The sequence below is a fragment of the Zonotrichia leucophrys genome, chromosome 3, assembly GCF_028769735.1.
Source record: "Zonotrichia leucophrys gambelii isolate GWCS_2022_RI chromosome 3, RI_Zleu_2.0, whole genome shotgun sequence".
NCBI classification, from domain to species: Eukaryota; Metazoa; Chordata; class Aves; order Passeriformes; family Passerellidae; genus Zonotrichia; species Zonotrichia leucophrys.
The window spans coordinates 52,582,325-52,602,456 of NC_088172.1; the positions used below are offsets into that span (position 1 = coordinate 52,582,325).

General features: G+C 39.6%; 1 protein-coding gene across 5 annotated transcripts in view; it reads left to right on the plus strand.

The window, feature by feature from the left end:
* Positions 1 to 20,132, plus strand: part of TIAM2 (TIAM Rac1 associated GEF 2) — an 88,499-nt gene that overhangs the window by 61,943 nt on the left and 6,424 nt on the right. For 4 of the 5 annotated variants that reach the window (XM_064708197.1, XM_064708198.1, XM_064708201.1 and 1 more), the window contains 6 exons: positions 13,991 to 14,170; positions 15,571 to 15,639; positions 16,015 to 16,140; positions 17,327 to 17,435; positions 18,048 to 18,227; positions 19,650 to 19,768. In XM_064708197.1, the coding sequence (XP_064564267.1) occupies positions 13,991 to 14,170; positions 15,571 to 15,639; positions 16,015 to 16,140; positions 17,327 to 17,435; positions 18,048 to 18,227; positions 19,650 to 19,768 (783 nt within the window). Of the gene's footprint in view, positions 1 to 6,839; positions 7,264 to 13,990; positions 14,171 to 15,570; positions 15,640 to 16,014; positions 16,141 to 17,326; positions 17,436 to 18,047; positions 18,228 to 19,649; positions 19,769 to 20,132 lie in introns of those variants that run through there. The other variant, XM_064708199.1, reaches the window with a different exon arrangement.

Here is a 20,132-nt window from a genome sequence, read left to right on the forward strand (position 1 = left end):
AGCTTGAGCTTATTTAGATTATCTCAACTAATTAATCTTTCCCTCCTGTTGATGACCATGTTCCCTTTTCCTTCATCTGATGAGGAAATGAGAATCCATGGCAAGTCTGATCAGCAGAGTTCATGACACTATTGGCAAACGCAAACCTGCATCTCCTACAGGATGGAGCATTTTCATCCAATGGTTTCAGCTTTTCATGGGGATGAGGTCTAGATCAATATGATGGCCCTACTTGAAATACCCATTTTTACAGATATTGCAAACAAAAAGAAAGTAGAAAAAATATGTCCTTCTGTGTTTCAGAAGTCTTGTTCTTGGATGCTTGAGTTTCCTGTGTAATATCAAATCATCCTTACAGTGTTTTTGAAGCTTGTGTGTTCTGTTTATTGTGGTGCCAATTGTGGCCAGTGCAGTGAGAAGTACATTTCCAGGAAGTCGGCATGTCTGGGACCATGGTGAGAATTCTGGTTTTTGGTTTTCCTGCACGCAGCGCCGCTTTTCGTGTTCAAGGAGCCAACGTGCACATATGCCTGACTTGGGCAGCTGTTCAGGTTTTTTCGTAGCCCTTCCAATCAAAGGTGTATGTGCAATTGAGCAGCTCATTTGCTCATATCTGATGGTGGCCAGGAGGTGTGAAAGCAGAGAGAGACTGGGTCAGAAAGCAAACTCATCTTCCAAGTTCTACATCATGCAGCTATCTTAGAAAGATTCCCAACACAGTGCTTTGAACAGATGCAAAATACATGTGTTGGGATTTCAAAAAGGAAATCACTGTGTTATCTATTAGCTGATTTCACACAGCTCTTTCTGTAATGAAAATCAGTGAGCATTGTAAAGAGCTTGCTGCTTTTTGCAATTTTGGCCTCTTGTATATACAACATAGCCACAACTGGAAGGGTGGTTTTCATAAGTTGAAGAAATTAGCATTTTGTCGTCAAAATCTCTAAAGCTGATTTCAAAACCCCTCCATTTAGTAGCATGACCACAGCCATCAACTTCTGATGCAGAATAATTCAAGGGTAAAAATCCCTAGGTACAATATATATTGAGGTCTAAGTTCAAACCAGGATGAGAGAAAATGTATCTGATTGCTCGTCTGCCTGAATGCTCAGTTATTGAAGAAAAAAAGCATGGTTTGATTTTTGGGGAGAGGAAGGGGCAACTGTGGTAGTTGCCATGGAATGGCAGGAGTGGAAGGTAGTTGGTAATCATTACTCATACTTTCAGTCCAATCCCAACAGAAAATTCATGCAATTGTTTAATGTTTGTAGAAGATTTGAATGGTATTTTTAATTCCAGAAGAATGCAACTGGATGCTGGTAATGATGTATTCCTATGATTTATCACCTAGAAAACATTGTACATTGAGATCTGTAGCAGATGGCCTTTGGAGTAGTTCGGGGCACTGTTGTTCAAAACACACTCAACTGCTTTCTACTGCTGCTGTCAGTAAATGTAATCCTATTTTTTATATGGATCATATGTTATTATATATATGAGGTGGTTCATTTATTTATTTTGATCTGGTGATGACATTCATCACTCTCAGAGATGAGTATGGGATCACCCGTCTGACTGTATGTATATAGGCAGTGTACATGAAATAATTTTGTTAAGCAGCCTGTAAAAATTAAAAAGCTTGGAAAGGGAATGTTAGTACTAACCAAGTTGTTGAGCTCCACTGAAAGAAAACCTAGCAGAAATTACCAGAAGCTCAACAGAGCCCCATACCCACTTCTTGCATGGAGGCAATTCCAGCTGAATGTCCTGATGGCTTCTCATTAGCTCTGTTTTGCATTGCCCGGGCAGTTCCCACTTGCACAGCATGTCATTAATTGCAGGAGAGCTGCCTGCCTCAAGGTGTACTCAGCATCCATAGGACATGAAGGATTTTTCCTTTATTTTAATCATGAAAACTTCTTTTTAGCAGTTGATGACATCCAAAAGCCTGGGGAGTAGTCTGCAATTAACATTTTTTTTTTTTTTTTACTTTGTAGGAGGGGGATTAACAACATGGTATCATGTATAGCCTCTGCAATCCAAGTGTCATTTTCTTCCAGATGTGACATGCATTTAGGGAATCTCAGAGCTGACACGGGAAAATAGCATGTTTCTCAGCAGTGGTGTCCTTGATTCATTTGTGCCTGGAGGGGACTGTTCTGCATTGAAAGCATGACAAGCCTGTGGGGAGTTCTGCTAATTATTGTGCTTCCCTTGCAGATAGCCCAGCCTATGGTGACCCTACCAGAGATGGTGGCTCCAGCAGTGTGGACCTGCTGCTGGACCCCTGCTCTCTTCCTGTGCCTTTTGAGAAGGGTATCAGTGAAACTGTGGCCCTTCAGAAGTTCATAAGAATTTTGCAAATTAATCTAATTAATTAGATTAATTATTCAGTGTATTAATCTATCACTCAGAGAAGGAACCAGAACTGGTAGACTACAGGTTACAGAAAGCCTAAACCTACCAGTGAGTGCTACTGCCCAGTCCTGGATTTCACTTTGTTGTGTTGATTCTGGAGTTCTGCATCCCCTATGGATGGCCCAAAATTCAAGTGTAACAGCTGTGAGTCTTGGCTAACACAGCGAAGGAGCTGCAAAACCATAAGGCTTAAAGCATGTAAAGTGCTGTATCTAGTGTGAACCTGTAACCAGGTCAGGCTGTGGATGGAGACCTGCTTGCATAATTACTGGTAGGGAGGCACAAGAAAGGGTACTGAAGGGTCTGCACAGTATGTGCAGTTCCTGCATGCAGAGGTGTGACCTTGTGCAGCTTTGTTTTGTGCTATTACATTGAGGCCCTGGGGCTTAGGGGGAGGGGGTATTTGTTGTCTTTCCTCCAACTGAAGGAAACGTCCTCTCAAAAGTACTGAGACAGCTTTTGGTGTAAAACATACAGATGGTTTTGATCAGGAAAAGAAATTGTGTTGTGTTGATGCTTGCAAATGAAGGAAGCCAGTGGGAGAGGACTTACAACACAGATTTTCTTTGTAGTCATCTGGGAAAAATCCATAAGGCTTACCTGCAGGTGAAAAGGGAAGCATATGACAGGGCCCTGAATATTTGCAACAGGATATGGTTAGCAGTGTCTCTGGAGACAACTGTGATTTCAGTGATGAAGGGCAGGAAGCTGCCTGGAGCCCACCACCCTGTGCCTCCAAAAGCAGCCCCGGTCACCTGCAGTGCAGGATATGACGCCAGTGTTTCACTTTGCAATGAAAGGCAGAGATATCTAATCACACTTCTGATAGACACGTTGAACTGGGTAACCTCTCTGCCAGCTGCAGAATATTTGGTGGTTTGTTTTTTTTTTAAATTAAGGTACTGTTCAGTTGCACTGTTGACAGTAACAAAACAGTGTTTTTTCCTTGTGATACAAAAGCATCTAAACCCAATTTGAGTGTGTGCCAAGGTATATGATGTGCCCAGCAGTCACCCATAGCACACAAAGTCACTTTTAATTTGCACAAAGTTTCAGTATAGGATTTCAGATAAATACTGCATCCTGGATATCATCATAATTTCAATAAAGTTTTGATTCCTATTTTGCTCTGTCAGGAACATGTAATAACAAAGGTAGACTTGAAATACCAAAACTGAAAAATGTCTGCTACCTGCAGCAAATTCTGCAAAATAAAAGGTAACAAAAAGGTACATGAAAGAATGGAAGAGGCAGAAGAATTAAAAAAAAAAAAAAAAAAAAAAAAAAAAAAAGATAAGGGGTCAGTTGAGTTAGATGCATAGGGAAGTTCCACCAGACTTTCATGTTTTGTTACCTGTTGTCTCTTGTTAACATATTGTGAGCAGATATAGACATCCTCTCACATGGTGATTATTTCCTTCTGGGACAGCGGAATTCTCCTGTAGCTCCTAAACAAAGCCTTGCCAAAACTAGGGGAGAGGTTGGTGTAGAGTTCAGAGAATCTATATTTGTCTTTACAGGGGAGTTACTGCATCTTTTAACATTTGGAATGCAGAATGCTGGCTACTAACAAGAACAGATAGGCGTTGCCTCCTCTGCCTCCAAAGGTGTCACACTGCAAAACTGTGTTGTGAAACATGAGTGCAACTGCAAAGATAATGTCTCAGTGGTTGCTACAGTTTCTAACGCAATACTTGAGAAAAGTTTTTGCATTCAGCACAAAACACTTTGAGTGAGAATGTTGCAAGCAATATTTAAGATGCTTGAAATTTAAAATAAAACAAGAATTCACTTTAAACATTTGGAATGCTAACTGATTTTTTAATCACTGGAATTAAAGCAAGTGTCTTCACTGTGGTCAATTATGCTTTGAAAATACATTTTGACGGCATTTTAAAACCATGTTATTAGTATAATAAGCATGACAGGAAAATATGCAGAAAAATTATCCACCCACAGTTATAAAAAGTAAAAAACAGACTCCCTCTAGATCAGTGCAGAGGTCTGGAGACAAGCTGTATTAATCCTGAGCTTATAATGCTTAGAGAGCACTAACATTGCAGAGCTCCTGTTAGTGCAGGGTAAGTACATGTATATTTTTAAATATATGTGTCTGTGTGTGTGTCTACATATGTATGTTGTGTGAGTTATAGGAGTTATGCTTCTGTGTCACCAGTGGTCCAGGCTGATGTGACAAAGTAGCCCACAAGAGCTCGGGATTGTCCTGCGGGCAAGCCAGTGTTTCCTTTCATTCAAAGTGTGCACTGATGGAGCAAAATTAGCCTTTTACCTTGATGCATTAGGGGCAAAAGCAGGATGGGAAATGAACTGGAGGCAGATAAGCACACCTACACGTATGGGGACAATAGAGGGAAGCTCGTATTATGAAGGATGTCACTGTTATGGTAACTATCAAGGCTGGTGCCACTGAAATGGAAAGATGAAAACCAGATGTCGGTAAAGGGAATGTGTGTTATTCAAAGTACACAGGAACAAACAACAGGGCTATGTCATTTTTCCAGTGATCTTAAAAATATTTCACAGTGATGGATTATTTCACTTGTTTTTGAAAAGTGCTTGAGTACTGCTTGTGTGCTTCTAGAGAAAAAGAAAGGCTAAATGAAAAGCATTCATTCATTTGCTTTGCTTTAGTTTGTGTTGTTCCCCTTTTTGATTTGTCCAAGTCCCTCAATAGGAGATGGAAAGATTACTGAAACATAATTGTCTTTTTTCTAATGAATACACATTAAAAAAAAGCTGTTAATTGGTAACATCTTTTAGCTGGCATATGGCTAGCTAATAATGCAGGCTTAATTAGCAAATCTGGGGAAGAATGACTTCCTAATATGGAATTAAAAAGGCCTGTCATTGTTTTTCATCAAGATTGACGATATTGCTTGGACCTGAAATTTAGCAACCTTCTTTTTTTTTTCTCAGTCCCAGTGGATGAGCTGTGTTTTTAGATGTATCTATTAGAAAAAATAGAGCTTGAAAGTGCCACAACTAATGCAGATAGAAAACAAAGAAACAGTAGCTCTCTAGAAAGTATAGTTATACTCTTAATACACTCTATTAATCTTAAGCTAGTGACCTGGCCTGTGTTATTTTTAAAATGCCATATGCAGCACTTGAAACTTTTAATTTCCATGAACTACTTATTTAATTTTGTTTCATGTCTTCAGACTTACTCTGTGGATCCCTAGGATCTGTGGACTACTGCAGAGGCACATACTAATGGTGGATAAGAACAGTAGCCATGTACATGCTACACAGCAATCTATGAATTCGGATTTTTAAACCAGACTGTACATCCACTGAAAAATGAAATGTTAGGAAGCAGGCAAAACCTCTGTTGCTCCTTCAAGACCATTTCCTCAATTTTCTGTTTACAGTCTTCTCCCCCAGTGACCCTGATATGTCTCCAAGAGGAAGAAAGGGCACAGTCCATCCACTAAGCAAGAGGTTCCTGCTGCTGTGATGTGTTCTGCATGTCTTATCAGCAGCATGTTGTTTCAGGGCTCCAGCATCATTTTTCCTCTGATAGGCAGACTCTCAGTGACTGAGCTGTACAGTTTGGCAAATGCTGAGCTGTCAAGTTGTGCTAATGATTTGGAAAGAGATGGATGTAAGTTTAATTGCAGTAATTAAAGGAGAAAGCTGTGTTATTCCCTTGCTTGTATGAAGGTGAACATCCTTGAAACCTTGGAAGCAGTGCACTCATAACCAAGGATACAGATACCCAGGCTTGGTGTATCATTGGGGTTCAAGAAAAGGGTTTCCCAGGGAGCAGTAGGTGCTGCCAAGGGCAGTGTTGAATGAAGCCTTACAGCTCAGCTTCATTGCACTCTAGGAGTGCTGTGATAGGGGCAACATGGGAGTTGCTGTGTTTTATTATGCCACTGGTGTAGTTCTCCTTTTATTAATGAATTGCTTGTCAGTCTTTTATCTCTTCAGTTCAGTGTTGTCATGTCCTATAATGTTTTATTTAAAGCTGCATTGTTCTTAGAGTAATCTATCTGTAGACCCAAATGGTTTTGTATAAATATGTCAGCATCAGAACTCTTACTTTCAAGCCTGAATTTATTAGTGAGCTCATTTTAAATTTCTTTTTATTGATATAATTATGGCTAAAAAGTTCAAACAAAGGACAAGCATAATTATATAAAAAAATCATCGAGAGAGCTGCCTGTTTTTCATTTTATCATTGTAAGAGCATTTGTATGCCTCAACATTTAGCAGCATATACCCTTGACAGAACATCAGTGCTATTGACAAATTATGCTGACCTTCAGGGCAGTCAGCACCCTCTAGATATTTTTAGGTATTTGGCTAACTTTCTCAAAGCACCTGATGTTTTGTTTATGCAGTAAATTTCACAGGCAGGGAGGCAGGTATATTTCTGGGGAGATCAAACCCATCTTCCCTTGTCATAACTGAACTTTGTCCTGCACTCACCACATCAAGCTATTTATAAAAAAACCTTCTCATCTAGCATGTTTTTCCTTCATTTGTAGCAATAAAGGGAGGCATGGCAGGTCTGTCTGTACTCTCAAACGCTGCTTAGCCTCCTCTCACTGGGATGTTGTCAGCATCTTTGATTTTTGGGTAATTGGCACAAAAGAGAAACTTGTGCAGCTGAGCTCAGAGGGAAGGTGTGTTTGTGGGGGATCACAACATCCGCGGCTTCCTTCCGAGGGCTCTTTCCTTTGGCCAAGTTTGCGCTCCCGAGCCGCAATGCCCGCCTTCAGGAGGAGTAAAGCCAGAGCTAAGAGTTTAGCGCTGGCTCGCAAGACCCAGCAGCAGGCAGCAGCAGCTTACGGCTCCCTGCACAGGATGCTCTCTGTGGTGAGTTCTGCAGCTTCTGCCGTGCCTTCGGCCGGGGGTGCTGCTTAATTAGCCTGGGGTTGGGGTTAGGATGGGGTGGCAGGAGCATCCAGGCTGCCTGTGCCTAATAAATAATGACAGTCCCAGCATTAGTCATCAAATGATGGATTCTCACAGTGTGTAGTTGGGGGCTGAGTTTGTACCAGTGCTCTGCATGGGAAAAGGTTTGGGGTTTCTGAAGTTTGGGGGAGGGAAGGGTGGGTTGGTTGCCTGCACTGTTTGCTGCTGGGCTCGAGCAAATTGTTATTTCTTGCATCTCTCAGAGAAAGGACTAAGTAAGATCCATATTTTGACAAGAAGTGGGAAGGTTTTAAAAGATTCCTCATGGAAATTTGGAAATAACTGCAGCATGAATATTTTAACTGTTTCTCTGCTTTTTCAGAATCAAGTTAGTATTGTGGAAATAGGGAGGGGAAAAATATGATCTATAATCAAGGTAAAGATGGCAAAATATATGTATTACACAGATGGCTGTATATATGTGTATATATGTATATATATGTGTGTACATATATATATATACATACACACGTATATATGTATATATGTGTTACACAGGTTGCAGCAAAATACCATGAACCTCCTGCATTAAAAATTGACAACATCAGGATAAGGACCTGGGGTAGGAAGAACTGACAGCTTTTTACAAAACCAGGGTTTGGGAAAATTTTTATTGTGTGCTTTGATGTTGCCTTATAAGACTCTCCTTTTTGTGACCTGGGCTGTCAGGGTTCCTCTTTCTGTTTTCCTGATGCTCTCATCTTTACATTCTGTATAGTCAGGATTTAGTGTCCTGTGATGGAAATCACCTCTGTTTTGCTTTTGACTTTGGTGTGAGTTGGGTCAGATGACTTTGGAGACTGATTCTAGAGAAACTGAGCACAGCATCTGTGAACTCAGTGGCTGCTGCTTGTCCTGGGGACATGGTCAGTGCTTGGGCTCTTGGGCCCAGGTGCCTGCTGCATGACTTGGTTTGTATCTAACAAGAGTTTTGGTCAAGTACCTCAGTCACCACTGATGGTTCTTCTGTGCTCAAAGAGAAAGATGGGCATCTCTCTGTGTGGCAGGTGAGCGGGAAGATTTTCCACTATGCAAATATCAATATCTCAGGCACCACATAGGTGGGTTACATCTTGGCTGTTTTACACAGCTGTATGTTCAGCCTTCTTTCAGGCCTTAACCTGTGCTCTCTGGAAAGAAATACTGGGTCAGCAGCCCCTCCCTCACTATTATCACAGATAGTATTTGTGATAATTCTAAATGAGGTTGGTGACATCCAATTCTGTTAACAGGCTGATTTGCTAATGTAAATCTCTCTGAAATTGGGAAATTCTAACTCAAAGACAAAAATTCCTTGTTAATTCCTTGCCTTTTGTATGATCTAGTAGTGTCTAGCAGGGCACCTGCAACCTGCAGAGGAGTTGCTTTTCCCTCCTTAAAACACAACTCCAACTATGATTTACATATTTCTATGAAGCAACTGAGTAGACACCAAGAAATGCCCTTCTTTTAGCAAAGTTTTAAATATTTTCATTAAAAGACATGCAAGAGACAGAGTGAAACAAAGCAGACACCTAGAATTTTATTGTCAGTCAGGAACAAGTCCATACTGAGTGGCCTTGGAGTTGGGAAAAGGAGGAGAAGGAGCAGAAGATAGCTAATGGCTGAGGCTACTGTTTTAGCTTCTGTTTGCTGAAAGCTGAGCAGCACTTTTGCCCAGACTTTTGTGGTGAAAATGCCACAAAGTATTTTTCAGTAAAGCTCTGCTGTCATTTTTCAGTTTCAATGAACAAATTACAGGAGTGAGGTACTTTATTGATCTCTAACATAAAGCAACTTTTTTTCTGTGTTCCTTAGAAGTTAGAGTCTTCAACTTTCTAGCCTTCAACTTTCTAGCCTTTTATATTGCTTGGTTACAAAGTACTTCCCAGTCTGAGGAGATGCCAGAGATGCCCACAGAGTTATGCACACAAAGTAAAAGGGATGGACATCTCCAAGAGCTTTCCTTTTGCACAGAGAGAGGGATGTAAAGGTGTCTCAGGCTAATTGTTCATTGCTCAAAATTCCATGTAATTGTACTTCTGCTGCTGACTGGTGCATTCAGTCTTCCTGGAAATGCATCCATCAGATAGAGCTGATATGTTAGCTATTAATGTTTGGAGGGAACAACTCTAATCTATTTCTGCAGGATGTTTCTGAGCATGTTTCCTCTTAGGGTAGAGAGTTCAAAGGATTGGTGATCCAGCCCATAGATATGGTCTGTGTCCTGCACAAGGATACAGAATCCTGAATGCTCTTCAAAGGACAGGCATGGCTTTCACTTCACCAAGGAGTCTTTCTTAAGTTGTGTAGAATTTTCTAAGTCTACTAAAATATTCCTTTCCATCACTGTTTCAAACAAACCCTGACAGACTGGGGTAAATGAGGGTGAACAGCAGTGAGCAGAGACCCTGTAACACTAATTGACCTTGTGCAGCGTTTATGCTCAATCAGTATAATTCAGTAGAAAGTCACAGGATAGCCATGAAATCGTTGTGCTAGTTCTTAACCACTGCTGATTAATGTCTTCTGCTCTCTCACTGATTAATTTTATGGGGTTTTGTTACTCTGGTGGGGATAGCACAACCTCAAATGATGTTGAGGAGCAAAGAAAATCTGTAAGACATCCTTGTAAGAGTATCTTTTTCCTCACTTTAGGGGAATAATCTGTAATATTTCTTATTGCAACTATTATGGAAAATGGAATGTGCTGCATTTCCATCTAAACACCTCTGTGGTTGCTGGCTGCCGTGGGTCAAGGTGACATCTCTGTGGGCTGGAAATTTCCATTCAAAGGTTGCTTTGAGCAGTCCACATTCACAGAGATTACTCCTTGCAGAAGGACATGGAACCTTAAGTCTGAGTCTCAAACATGCAGGGACAAAAGAAACGTTTCTCCAGACTACTTATACACACCCTTCTGTTTTCTAAGAGGCCAGGAGATGTTGGTCAGGAGGTTGCTTCCCCTGACTGGTAGATGTGTAGAATAGTTTATACAACTTTGTTGGAAAATATTGAATATGGCCAATAAACCATAAAGTTTATTAAGCACAGTGCTCCTTAGCTTCCTTCTCCCTGAAATAAATGTGGGGTTTTTTTCTCTTTAAGCCTGCATAAACTCCATTTTTCTTTCCCACCTCTAGCACTGTTAGTCTAAATTTTTTGATATTTATCCTTATCTGTCTGCTCTTCAGTGCCAAAGGTAAGCTGAAGCCACTTTTAGTCCCCCGTACAGGTTGCTGAAAGCAGCATACATAAGCTCAAGTAATGGATTTTGGAGGAAGTTTGCTGCTTCTATTGTAGTTTCTCCTCAGCTTTTATCTGTTCCCAGCTGTGCTGCAGCCTCGTCTGCAGTCAGTTATCTGGACTTTTCTTTTTTACTGATTTAAATGTTTTTATTCTGATAAGCTGCACACTATAAAGGTTGGCATAAACAATTTTTTTTCCATTTACTAAGTAAAAACAGTCTTGGTCCTGTGCAAATAAAATCAGCTGTGTGCTTGAGGAATTGATCAGTTTTATCTCAGAGTCAAATCTGCCTGTATTAACCATTGCAATGTCAAGATCAGAGCAAACCCAGGTTTAATTCCCTCCTTAATTCAAGATAGATGTGGATGTGTGTAGTATCAAGAGGGAGTTCCTATTGAGACTTCTGGGCTTAAGGGCGCTGGACTACCAAGTTTTGATTTGGCATCCAGAATGTCCAGATGGCTTTGAAATCCCAGCTGCAGGGCAATCCTAGTTAGAGGACTGCAGGGCAATCCCAGTTAGAGGACAGAGGCTGAGCCTCTCCTGCTCACACGTGCCAGATGTAAAAGAGCTGGTCCTTGGGGCTGTCGCTCAAGACTTTCTGGAAAGGATCTGTTTTAAACAGTTTAAAAGAGCAGGAAATTGTCAAAGGCAGAAAGTAGCATCCAGAACACTAGGGAAAAAGGGTAGGGATCCCGACCTGGGTGGTAAGAGAGTTTTGGGAAGAAACATGGAGGAAGAATTGTTTTATGCTTGTCAACTTATTTGTTGCTATGTTCTCACTTATACTAGGCTCCTTGTCAAGAACCAGTGGTTCCACTGGCAGAATGGGTTCCTTCATCTTCTGTGGTCTATGCAGTGTATATGAGTGCATGTGAAGCACTTTTGTCCTGTGATCAAGTAGCATTTCATGCTTGCTTTGACCCAAGGGTAAATACCACAGTGGGTACAAAGAGTGAGGTCTGGATATTGCCTGGTCTGGAAGACTCTTCCCTCTTGTAGAGGGAAGGACACAGAGCAGCAAGACTTAAGGAAAAGACAAGATCCTGTGAGCAGGAACGTCAAGGACAATATTTTTAATGCCAAATTTGCAAACATATCCGGGAACATATTAAAGTTTATATAAATATATATATTGTCGGCAGTACAGAGAGGTAATCCTGTGCCTTGGGCTTAGGCCAGCTATGCAGAACAATTTCTGACAGCAAAATGATATTGCTTAGGTGATCAAAAAATATTTATATGGAGGAGTATCATCTATTTCCATATGCTTTCCCATACAGTGATTCTTGGTGACAGATGCAGCACTGACCCCAAAACTCAGGGGATGTAGAAATAGCACATTCCCCAATGTCTGCCTGCTCTGTATGCAAAGGTGGTTGAGGAGGAATAGAGGACTTCTAACTCTTCCTTGTAAAACTGTGTGTGATGATGATGCTTGTGACTTGCTTTCAATAGGCTGCCTTGCATCCTTGATCCCAATGTCCTTGATCAGTCATCAGGCTGATGTAAATCAAGCTGCCCATGTGCATCTTGAGCTGTAGAGAGTGTAAAATCTGAAATATTCTCATATAAATACAAACCTTTCTGACATCAGAAACAAAGAAAACAAAAGTGAAGTGCTTTGACATTCAGTTGTTTAGAAACTGCTTTAAAATAACCCATATACACACACACCCACACACCACTTCCTAAAGGATTTGTTTGCAAGCCACTAATTAATTTTGGTGTCACAGACTGACTACAATTTTAAAATTTATTCCATCAGTGTGGAGCTATAACAAACACCATTCAATTCATATTGCCATTTTTGGGTCCTAATAAGTGTTGAGAATACTAAATGTATCTAAATTTCATAGTCCTGCAAACTGTTATTATACTGGATTATGAAGAGAGTTCCACATATCAGTGAGGAAAGTAATTTCATTTTTTTTAGAGTGGTGGCATTTTTCAAAACTGAGAATTGGGAAGCTACTGAGTAATATGGACTACATGGCAAATATCTGACATTTTGACATTTATTTTCATCATATAGATGTTTAATCACAGGAATGGTTGAGATTAAATATTGCTAGTCCATTTAGCCTCCAATTTACTGAAAGACTTTGTATAGCTCAGTTCATTTTCAGATTAACTTTTGCATTCGTTCATTTGATGGCCTAGTGTGTTAGTGAACCAAGCTACACAGGTGATCAGTGGTGAATCAGGACACCCAAAAAGGATGACTTGAAACAGCTTGTGGAATAAATAAAGTGCAAATTAAGACAACTCTGAAATGCACTCATGTCCTGATATCACTATAAAAGGACTGACACATGAAATAAGGCAGGCTTCATGTAGTCCTCATTTGAATGCACTTGCTAAATACAAGGTGCTAAATGTCACAGCTTATGCAACTGTCCAGTTTGTGCAAATGTCTGAATGACAGAAGCACTAAAGAATTGTTTCATGTACTACAAAGATGTGGATACTGAATGCTGTTAACATAGAATTGGGTAATGGTAGCGATGTTTTAGCTTCCAGGGAAACATTGTGTAAGAAAGAGAGCAATGGAATAATTTCAAATTGAGCATTGAAGATTATGGTCTTCAAAAGTTGCTCTTAGATATTAGTTGTGGTCATCCAAGAGCAAATGACATAATTATTTCATAGTGTCAGAAATATCTCCTTGTCTTCCATCTTTGCATTACAAGATTAACTGTTGTCATTGTATCTTCAGTTCCTATCTTGTTTGAATATTTTCTCTGTTTTATTTATTCTGTTTTTAATAATTCTTCTAAAGAATATAAAATATTAATTTTCCATTTGCTTTTTTTGAAAGCAAAGGATCCTGATATGTAGTTGTTTCCTTGGAAAGAAAACATCTGACCATCTTTTGACATCCCTAGAAATAGGAATCTGAACCCTCAGCTTCATGTCTCATTGTTTAGAAAGCAACAAGACAACACACAATACAATATATGTTAGAGATTAAATACAAAAGAATTATTGTGGATGCTTATAAGATATTTACCTGCTTATTCTTTCCATTTTGATGCAATAAGTGTTGCAAAATAAGAGAGGTGCAAAACAGTGTGAAGCTAGGGTCATAAGTATCAAAGTATGTGATATATCCGAGTGCTCTATCATCTTTTGCACTCTATGAACTTGTATCTGAAGACTGAAAATAATTTGTGCTGGAAAATCACTAGCAATTTTAAATTCCTTTTACTGCTCTCATCTGGTTCTGCTATAAATTAAAGCTGTTCAAACCTGTCAAGATACACATCTGACAAAAATTGATAGCATGCTCTGGCCCCTGAATTTGCAACAGGAGCAAAATTGGAGGAATTTAGAAATATTTGTAGTACAACTTGTATTCTAAAATATCATTGCTTGTTTGCTTCTTCTCACTCAACAGAGCGCAGAGCAGATCAGTGCATTGTGCAGAAACTTCCAAGAAGTCCAAGCAAGCAATATGGAAGGACAGAAGGACAACCAGGATCCACCTCCACGACCACTGGCTCGCCACCTTTCTGATGCAGACAGACTGAGGAAAGTCATCCAAGAACTTATGGACACTGAGAAATCTTATGTCAAGGTACAAAAAACAAACTTGTTTTTGAGGCTGATTGTGACTTGTGGACAGTGTTAACATATTTTGATCTTGTCTTTACACAACCAGCCTTCCACAAGGGCCATAACCTACAAAGTCTCCTTATCTAATTGTTCATGTTGCTTCTGGCAGACTTGCTCCTGCAGCTGAGGCTGTAGGATCTGAGGTAGTAGCATAAATTGCAGTCGATTTGTAGTTGTATTGGAGAGCAGTCGTCCGTGGGGAGAAGACACCTGCAAACAAAAAGGGTTTTTCCAGGGGATGTCTCCCCAGTTTTCAAGATGAAGATAAATCTGGTAGAAGAACAGAATAGTCTCATACAAATGAGTATGTAGAAAAGAGTGCATGATTATTTTTGAACCAGGAAAGCTAAAAGACACAACTCCAGTGGGTTGTTGCATGACAGGGAAGTTATTCTGACTGATAAACCTGCAAATTGTTCAATGTATCTCTCTTCTTTTTATGAACTCTAAAATCACGTGACTGGCTGCCAAAGGAAACATAAAAACATCGATTTCATTGACCTTCAGCAAGAAGGCATCATCTCCTTTTCTCTATCTCAAAGCCTGTATTTACAGATGTCAGTACTTGCTGCAGGAATGTTTGTGGAAGAGAAAACACTTCATCCACCAGTGCACTGATACAGCCATATGCTGGGCCCTCATTTATGTCCACCTGATATATCTTTTAGAGGAATCACTTGAACAAAGCATGACCATGGAGACCACTGATATACATGAAATTTTGCATCAGGAAAAATCGTGGCACGTTGCAATACTTGTTATGGCATTTTCAGGGAGCTGCCCATTATTCCTTCCACACAGAATTTCTGGTGTGTCTCTTCCCAGGGCTGGAGAGCCCTGTAGTGGGCCCCAGCCCTGCTGTCATGCTTTGGTGTGGGACACTGAGTCTTCAAAAATGGCATTAGTTTTTTTTAAGAAGTGACTGACAAAGGCCTTGATCATACCTACCTGACAAAATAACTGAACACTTTAATAACTTGTAGGGTTTTAAAATGCTACATGTCCTTCTGAATGTTACTACAGATGTTTAAATTAGTGGCTATTTATATAGGTTATGTAACATTTATGCTGTTCGTATGGATGGACTCATTCAAAAATAAACATCTGTAATAATTCTTCCTCATGCTAAGCTAAAATATAGTTTGTTATAATCAAGTTGTAAAACTTTAAGGATGAAAAATAACATTACTTTGTCTCTAATTTAGCAGTAACTTCAGTGCTAATAATATGCAGGCTATTTTGTTACTGAAAAGGAATTGTATCTTTAGTTCATTCCCCAAATTTACCACTATCTTAGTGTTACCACGTAAAGAACAGTTTCCAAATGGTACAGAAAAAGTGAACAAATATTCTTTTTTGCAGGACTTGAGCTGCCTCTTTGAGCTATACTTGGAGCCCCTTCAAAAAGAAACCTTCCTTACTCAGGATGAGGTGAGGGAATACCTGAAAAAGGTCCTTGTCATTCTTTTATGGGCTAACACCTTGACACTTGGATTTTTTGTTGCTGAGAGTGGGACAGAAAAAGCAAACAACAAAGATGCCAACAGGAATGACACCAGTCAGTGCCTTTCTCTCTGGTGTGCGCATCACTTCCTTTTCTTAAAGAGTAATTGTTTTTCTGAATTAATTGCTGAGAAACCTCCATTTTTTGCATGGATTTTTGATAAAACCTGTTTGAAAAGTATTAACAATGACATTACTAGCCTTTGCAATCTCATTGTGTGTTGCATCTCCTTAGTCCACTGTTTTCAAAAGACCTTTTAGGTCCATGGAGTGCTTTACTTCATGGCCTGATGTTTTCCACAGATGGAGTCCTTGTTTGGCAGCCTGCCAGAAATGCTGGAATTCCAGAAGGTGTTTTTGGAGACCCTTGAAGATGGAATATCTTCTTCCTCAGATTTTAATACATTGGAAACACCATCTCAGTTCCGGGTAAATATTTCATCATTTCATACTTTGTAGTGTGCCTACAAATGTTTGTGAAAATCTGGCTTTAAGAAGTTTCTGGCTCTTAGCATAGGGTTGCTTTGAAGCTTTACTTTGGATTACAGAGTTCTGTTCAGCAATGAAGGGTTAGTGCTGTTTTTCATGGTCTTATCTTCCTCCCCATGGCAAAATTTGCAACATGGGAAAAGACAGAATAGACTTGGAGTACACGATGTTTGGCAATGTTTGTGAGGCAGAACTCCTTTGTAGAGAGTTTATTCTCACTGTGCTGAATTCTGCTCTGCCTGTGCTTTTCTGTGTTGTGCCCAACTAACCCCCAAGAGACTGGGAGCTTTTTTTGTTTAATGCCACATGAGTTTCCCATGTAGTGAGGTCCAAGGAGCAGAAATTGAATTGTAAATGGCTGCAGCACTACCCAGTACCTGCCCTGACTGGAAGAAGTGGATTCCCTGGCAATGGAGTCACTGGCTCAGGACTGAGCTGGCAGGTCTCCTGAACACTTGCTGCATTTTGTGGAGCAAACATTGATTAAAATAAGGGAGAGGGCTGATTTCCTCCTCCCTCACTATTCCTCTTTCTTATATTTGCTTTGGGAGGCATTTTTCTAAAAACCTCTTTTGTGATTCAGTCCCTCCCACATCTTCCCAACCTCCTCTTCATGCAAGAACATCAGAGGTGTCCTGTAATTACCACCTGCCTGAAAAAAGGAAAACGGCTGGAAAGCAATCCTATATTTGTTTTACTCTGTCCCTTCTGGCTTTGGCACTTTTATGCCTTGCTTCCTATGGCTCCTGTTTTCTTCCCAGAACAACATAGTTATATGTCTGCTGATTTTTGTTCCTGTGCTGCCTGAAATATAAAGTAAAACAGAATACCTGCTCAGGAAGAAAGGAGAAAATTGCAGGCTGACCTCTACACTCAGCAAAATACAAAAATATCATCAAGTTACTACCAGTAAAAATCATCAAAACTCTACACTCAACGAAATACAAAAAAAAATCATCAAGTTACTACCAGTAGTATATTCATGTTATATACATATATATATATATATATATATATATGTATAGAAAGATAGCTGATAATTCACCATTGAGTCTGTTTGTTGTATGCCTGAATATATATTTAGGATTCTAGTAGTGAACTAATATTTTGATTGTGTTGATTTCAGAAATTGCTGTTTTCCCTTGGTGGCTCCTTTCTGTATTATGCTGACCACTTCAAACTGTACAGTGGCTTCTGTGCAAACCACATCAAAGTTCAGAAAGTTCTTGAGAGAGGTACTTTATTGTCTTCATTATTGTAATTTACTTCCATGAATTCAAACCGCAGTGAGCTACTGTTACGAATCTTGTCAACTTGCAGAGAATATTGGATAAAATCAAGGAATAAATATTGGTATCAAACAAGGACTAATCAGGTGTCTTTCAATAGGAAGATCTAAGATCACAGGTTCTGCTGAAGTATGGTACAGACCTGAAGAACAAGATTCCTTTTATAACCTCCAGGCAGTAGCCTGGAGAGCTGTAGAAACACCTTCCACAACTTTGTGCTGTCTGCAGGCCCAGTCTCCAGAAAAGCAGCAACAAATGGTAGAATAAATCAGGAATTACTTCCTCTGCCATTCACTGCAATGCAATGGAAAAATCAGAGGAATAATGTCACCTTCATAAAATTGCTCTCTCAGCCCTTTTGAATGTTATTGGATGCAGGAAATTATAATGAAATTGACAGTACATGCTACTCTGTAAATCATTCATTGAAGAGGGCAAGAGTTTTGGTGCTGGGTTCAAATTGCCATTCCACGTTTTTCAATTATTGTAGCTTCCATGACTTTCATATTCAACTGACAATTTTTTTTTTCTTTTTTTTCTTTTTTTTTTTAAATCTAGCCAAAACAGATAGTGCCTTTAAGACCTTTCTGGATGCTCGAAATCCCACAAAGCAACATTCTTCCACACTGGAGTCATATCTCATAAAGCCTGTTCAGAGAGTGCTGAAATATCCTCTGCTTTTAAAAGAGTTGGTGTCTCTGACAGACAATGAGAGTGAGGAGCATTATCATTTGACAGGTAACTTCTTTTCTTCTACAAGAATGAATGAATTAAGTTTTATTTCCTGCCCTTTCTGAAGATACAGGTAGGCATTCTGGTAGATAGCACAGAACTTGTCAAAACCTAGAGAGAATTCCGTCACTCTCCTTAAAAGTATTAAGCAATTTTTTTGTTGTTGTTCCTTAAGCTAAAAGTCCTACTTGGTATGTCCAAGTCCCTTTGAGAAGTAGGTTTGGCAGATTTGCCATGGCAAGTAGGACTGGGATCTTTATCCTCATGCACAGGGGCATGTCAGGTCACAGTGTTGCCTTTTTTTTTTTTTTTTTAACCCACTTGAGAAATACTGACCAAGGCTCCATCTTGTGGTTATTATTTAGTTCTTGAAATATGTCAAAAAGTTTAAGAGCACCACAGAAGGAAATATTTGTTGTTTGAGGTCCTTCTGTGACTCTTGTTTGTGTAGAAGAGATCTTTGTCAAATGTTTGCAGTCTCTCCCATGTGGAGAGACTTATCTGACATGCATTAGAGTTGATTGCTTTTCTAGGTTCACATGCCTGGGACTTCACCCTGGCAAATTCCAGTTCAGGTCAGTCAGCACCTGGTGGATGAAAATCAAGAGATGTATTTTATGGATTGACTGTCATTTTCACAAAATGGATGCAGACAAAATACACTGTCAGTAAAAACTCATGAGGATGTTACTGACTTCAAAAGAAGCTTCAAATATTGTTCCCTTTCCCAAACAAGCTGGGGCTGGGGACTTATTTGCAGGTCAGGATAGATGCCAAACTGCTAAAATTAACAATTGATGAAACAACTGTGCCATTAAGAATTGATGAAACAAAAGTTCCCGGTCCACTTCCATTCTGAATTAATACAAAAATATAATGGAAACTAGTGACATTCTTGTTTGGAAAACGTAATTTAAACAAAACCTGGCCACCAGCATTTAATATGTGCAGCCTATGAGGAACTTGTACAGCCTGACACTGTATTTCTTTGTCCATTCTGGGAGGAGACAAATGCAATTTGTTTCTCCTGAAGATCATTAGGTAACTTATTCTAGGATGAGTGTAGATTACTCCAGAGGACTTAGTGGCCCTGTATCTACAAGATGCAAAATTTAACCATGGTACTATCGTACTGCCATAGTACTATCATACACCCCCCAACTTTGGGGGCTTGTCACTGGAATGCTTACTGCAGCCTTTTCAGCCACTTAAAACACTACATGAGCATTTTTCACTTACTCTGACCAGGAAGTTTTTCTTCTACTGTTACTATGAGAAAGTATTGATACAGAGCTAGAATTCAGTTTGCCAAACTTTCAGAAGGCAACATCATTTTACATGCCTCAAGGGGAATTGAATTTAAAATTACCATATTTAGAAAATAAAAATTAATTACATAGCTGTGTATGAAATTTTTACACCTTACAGAAGCACTGAAGGCAATGGAAAAAGTAGCAAGTCACATAAATGAGATGCAGAAGATATATGAAGATTATGGCACTGTATTTGACCAACTGGTTGCAGAACAAAGTGGAACAGAGAAAGAGGTAAGAGAAGAAAAAACATGTCACATTGACTCTTGAAGCATTATCCAGCTTCCTCTAGGGGCTTCCTCTCTTCCTGAGGTAATCTGGGGAACTTACTTCCACTGGGCTTGCTCCATTCTCCTTTAATATTTTGACTTCCGTTTTGTACCTATCTGTCAAATTTCTTTCTGTCAGTAGGTTATGGTAAAGTTTGCAGACAGCTGCCAGAGCTGCATTCTGGACTGACAGGAATTGCAAGCAGGAGTAGATATAGTTCTTAGTAGGAAAAACCCTCTTGTCAAAACATTGCAGAGATTACCCATGCCCCAAGGCATTCAGATTTTATGCTATTGAGTTCTTAAGCTCTTAACATATTTTTTCACCC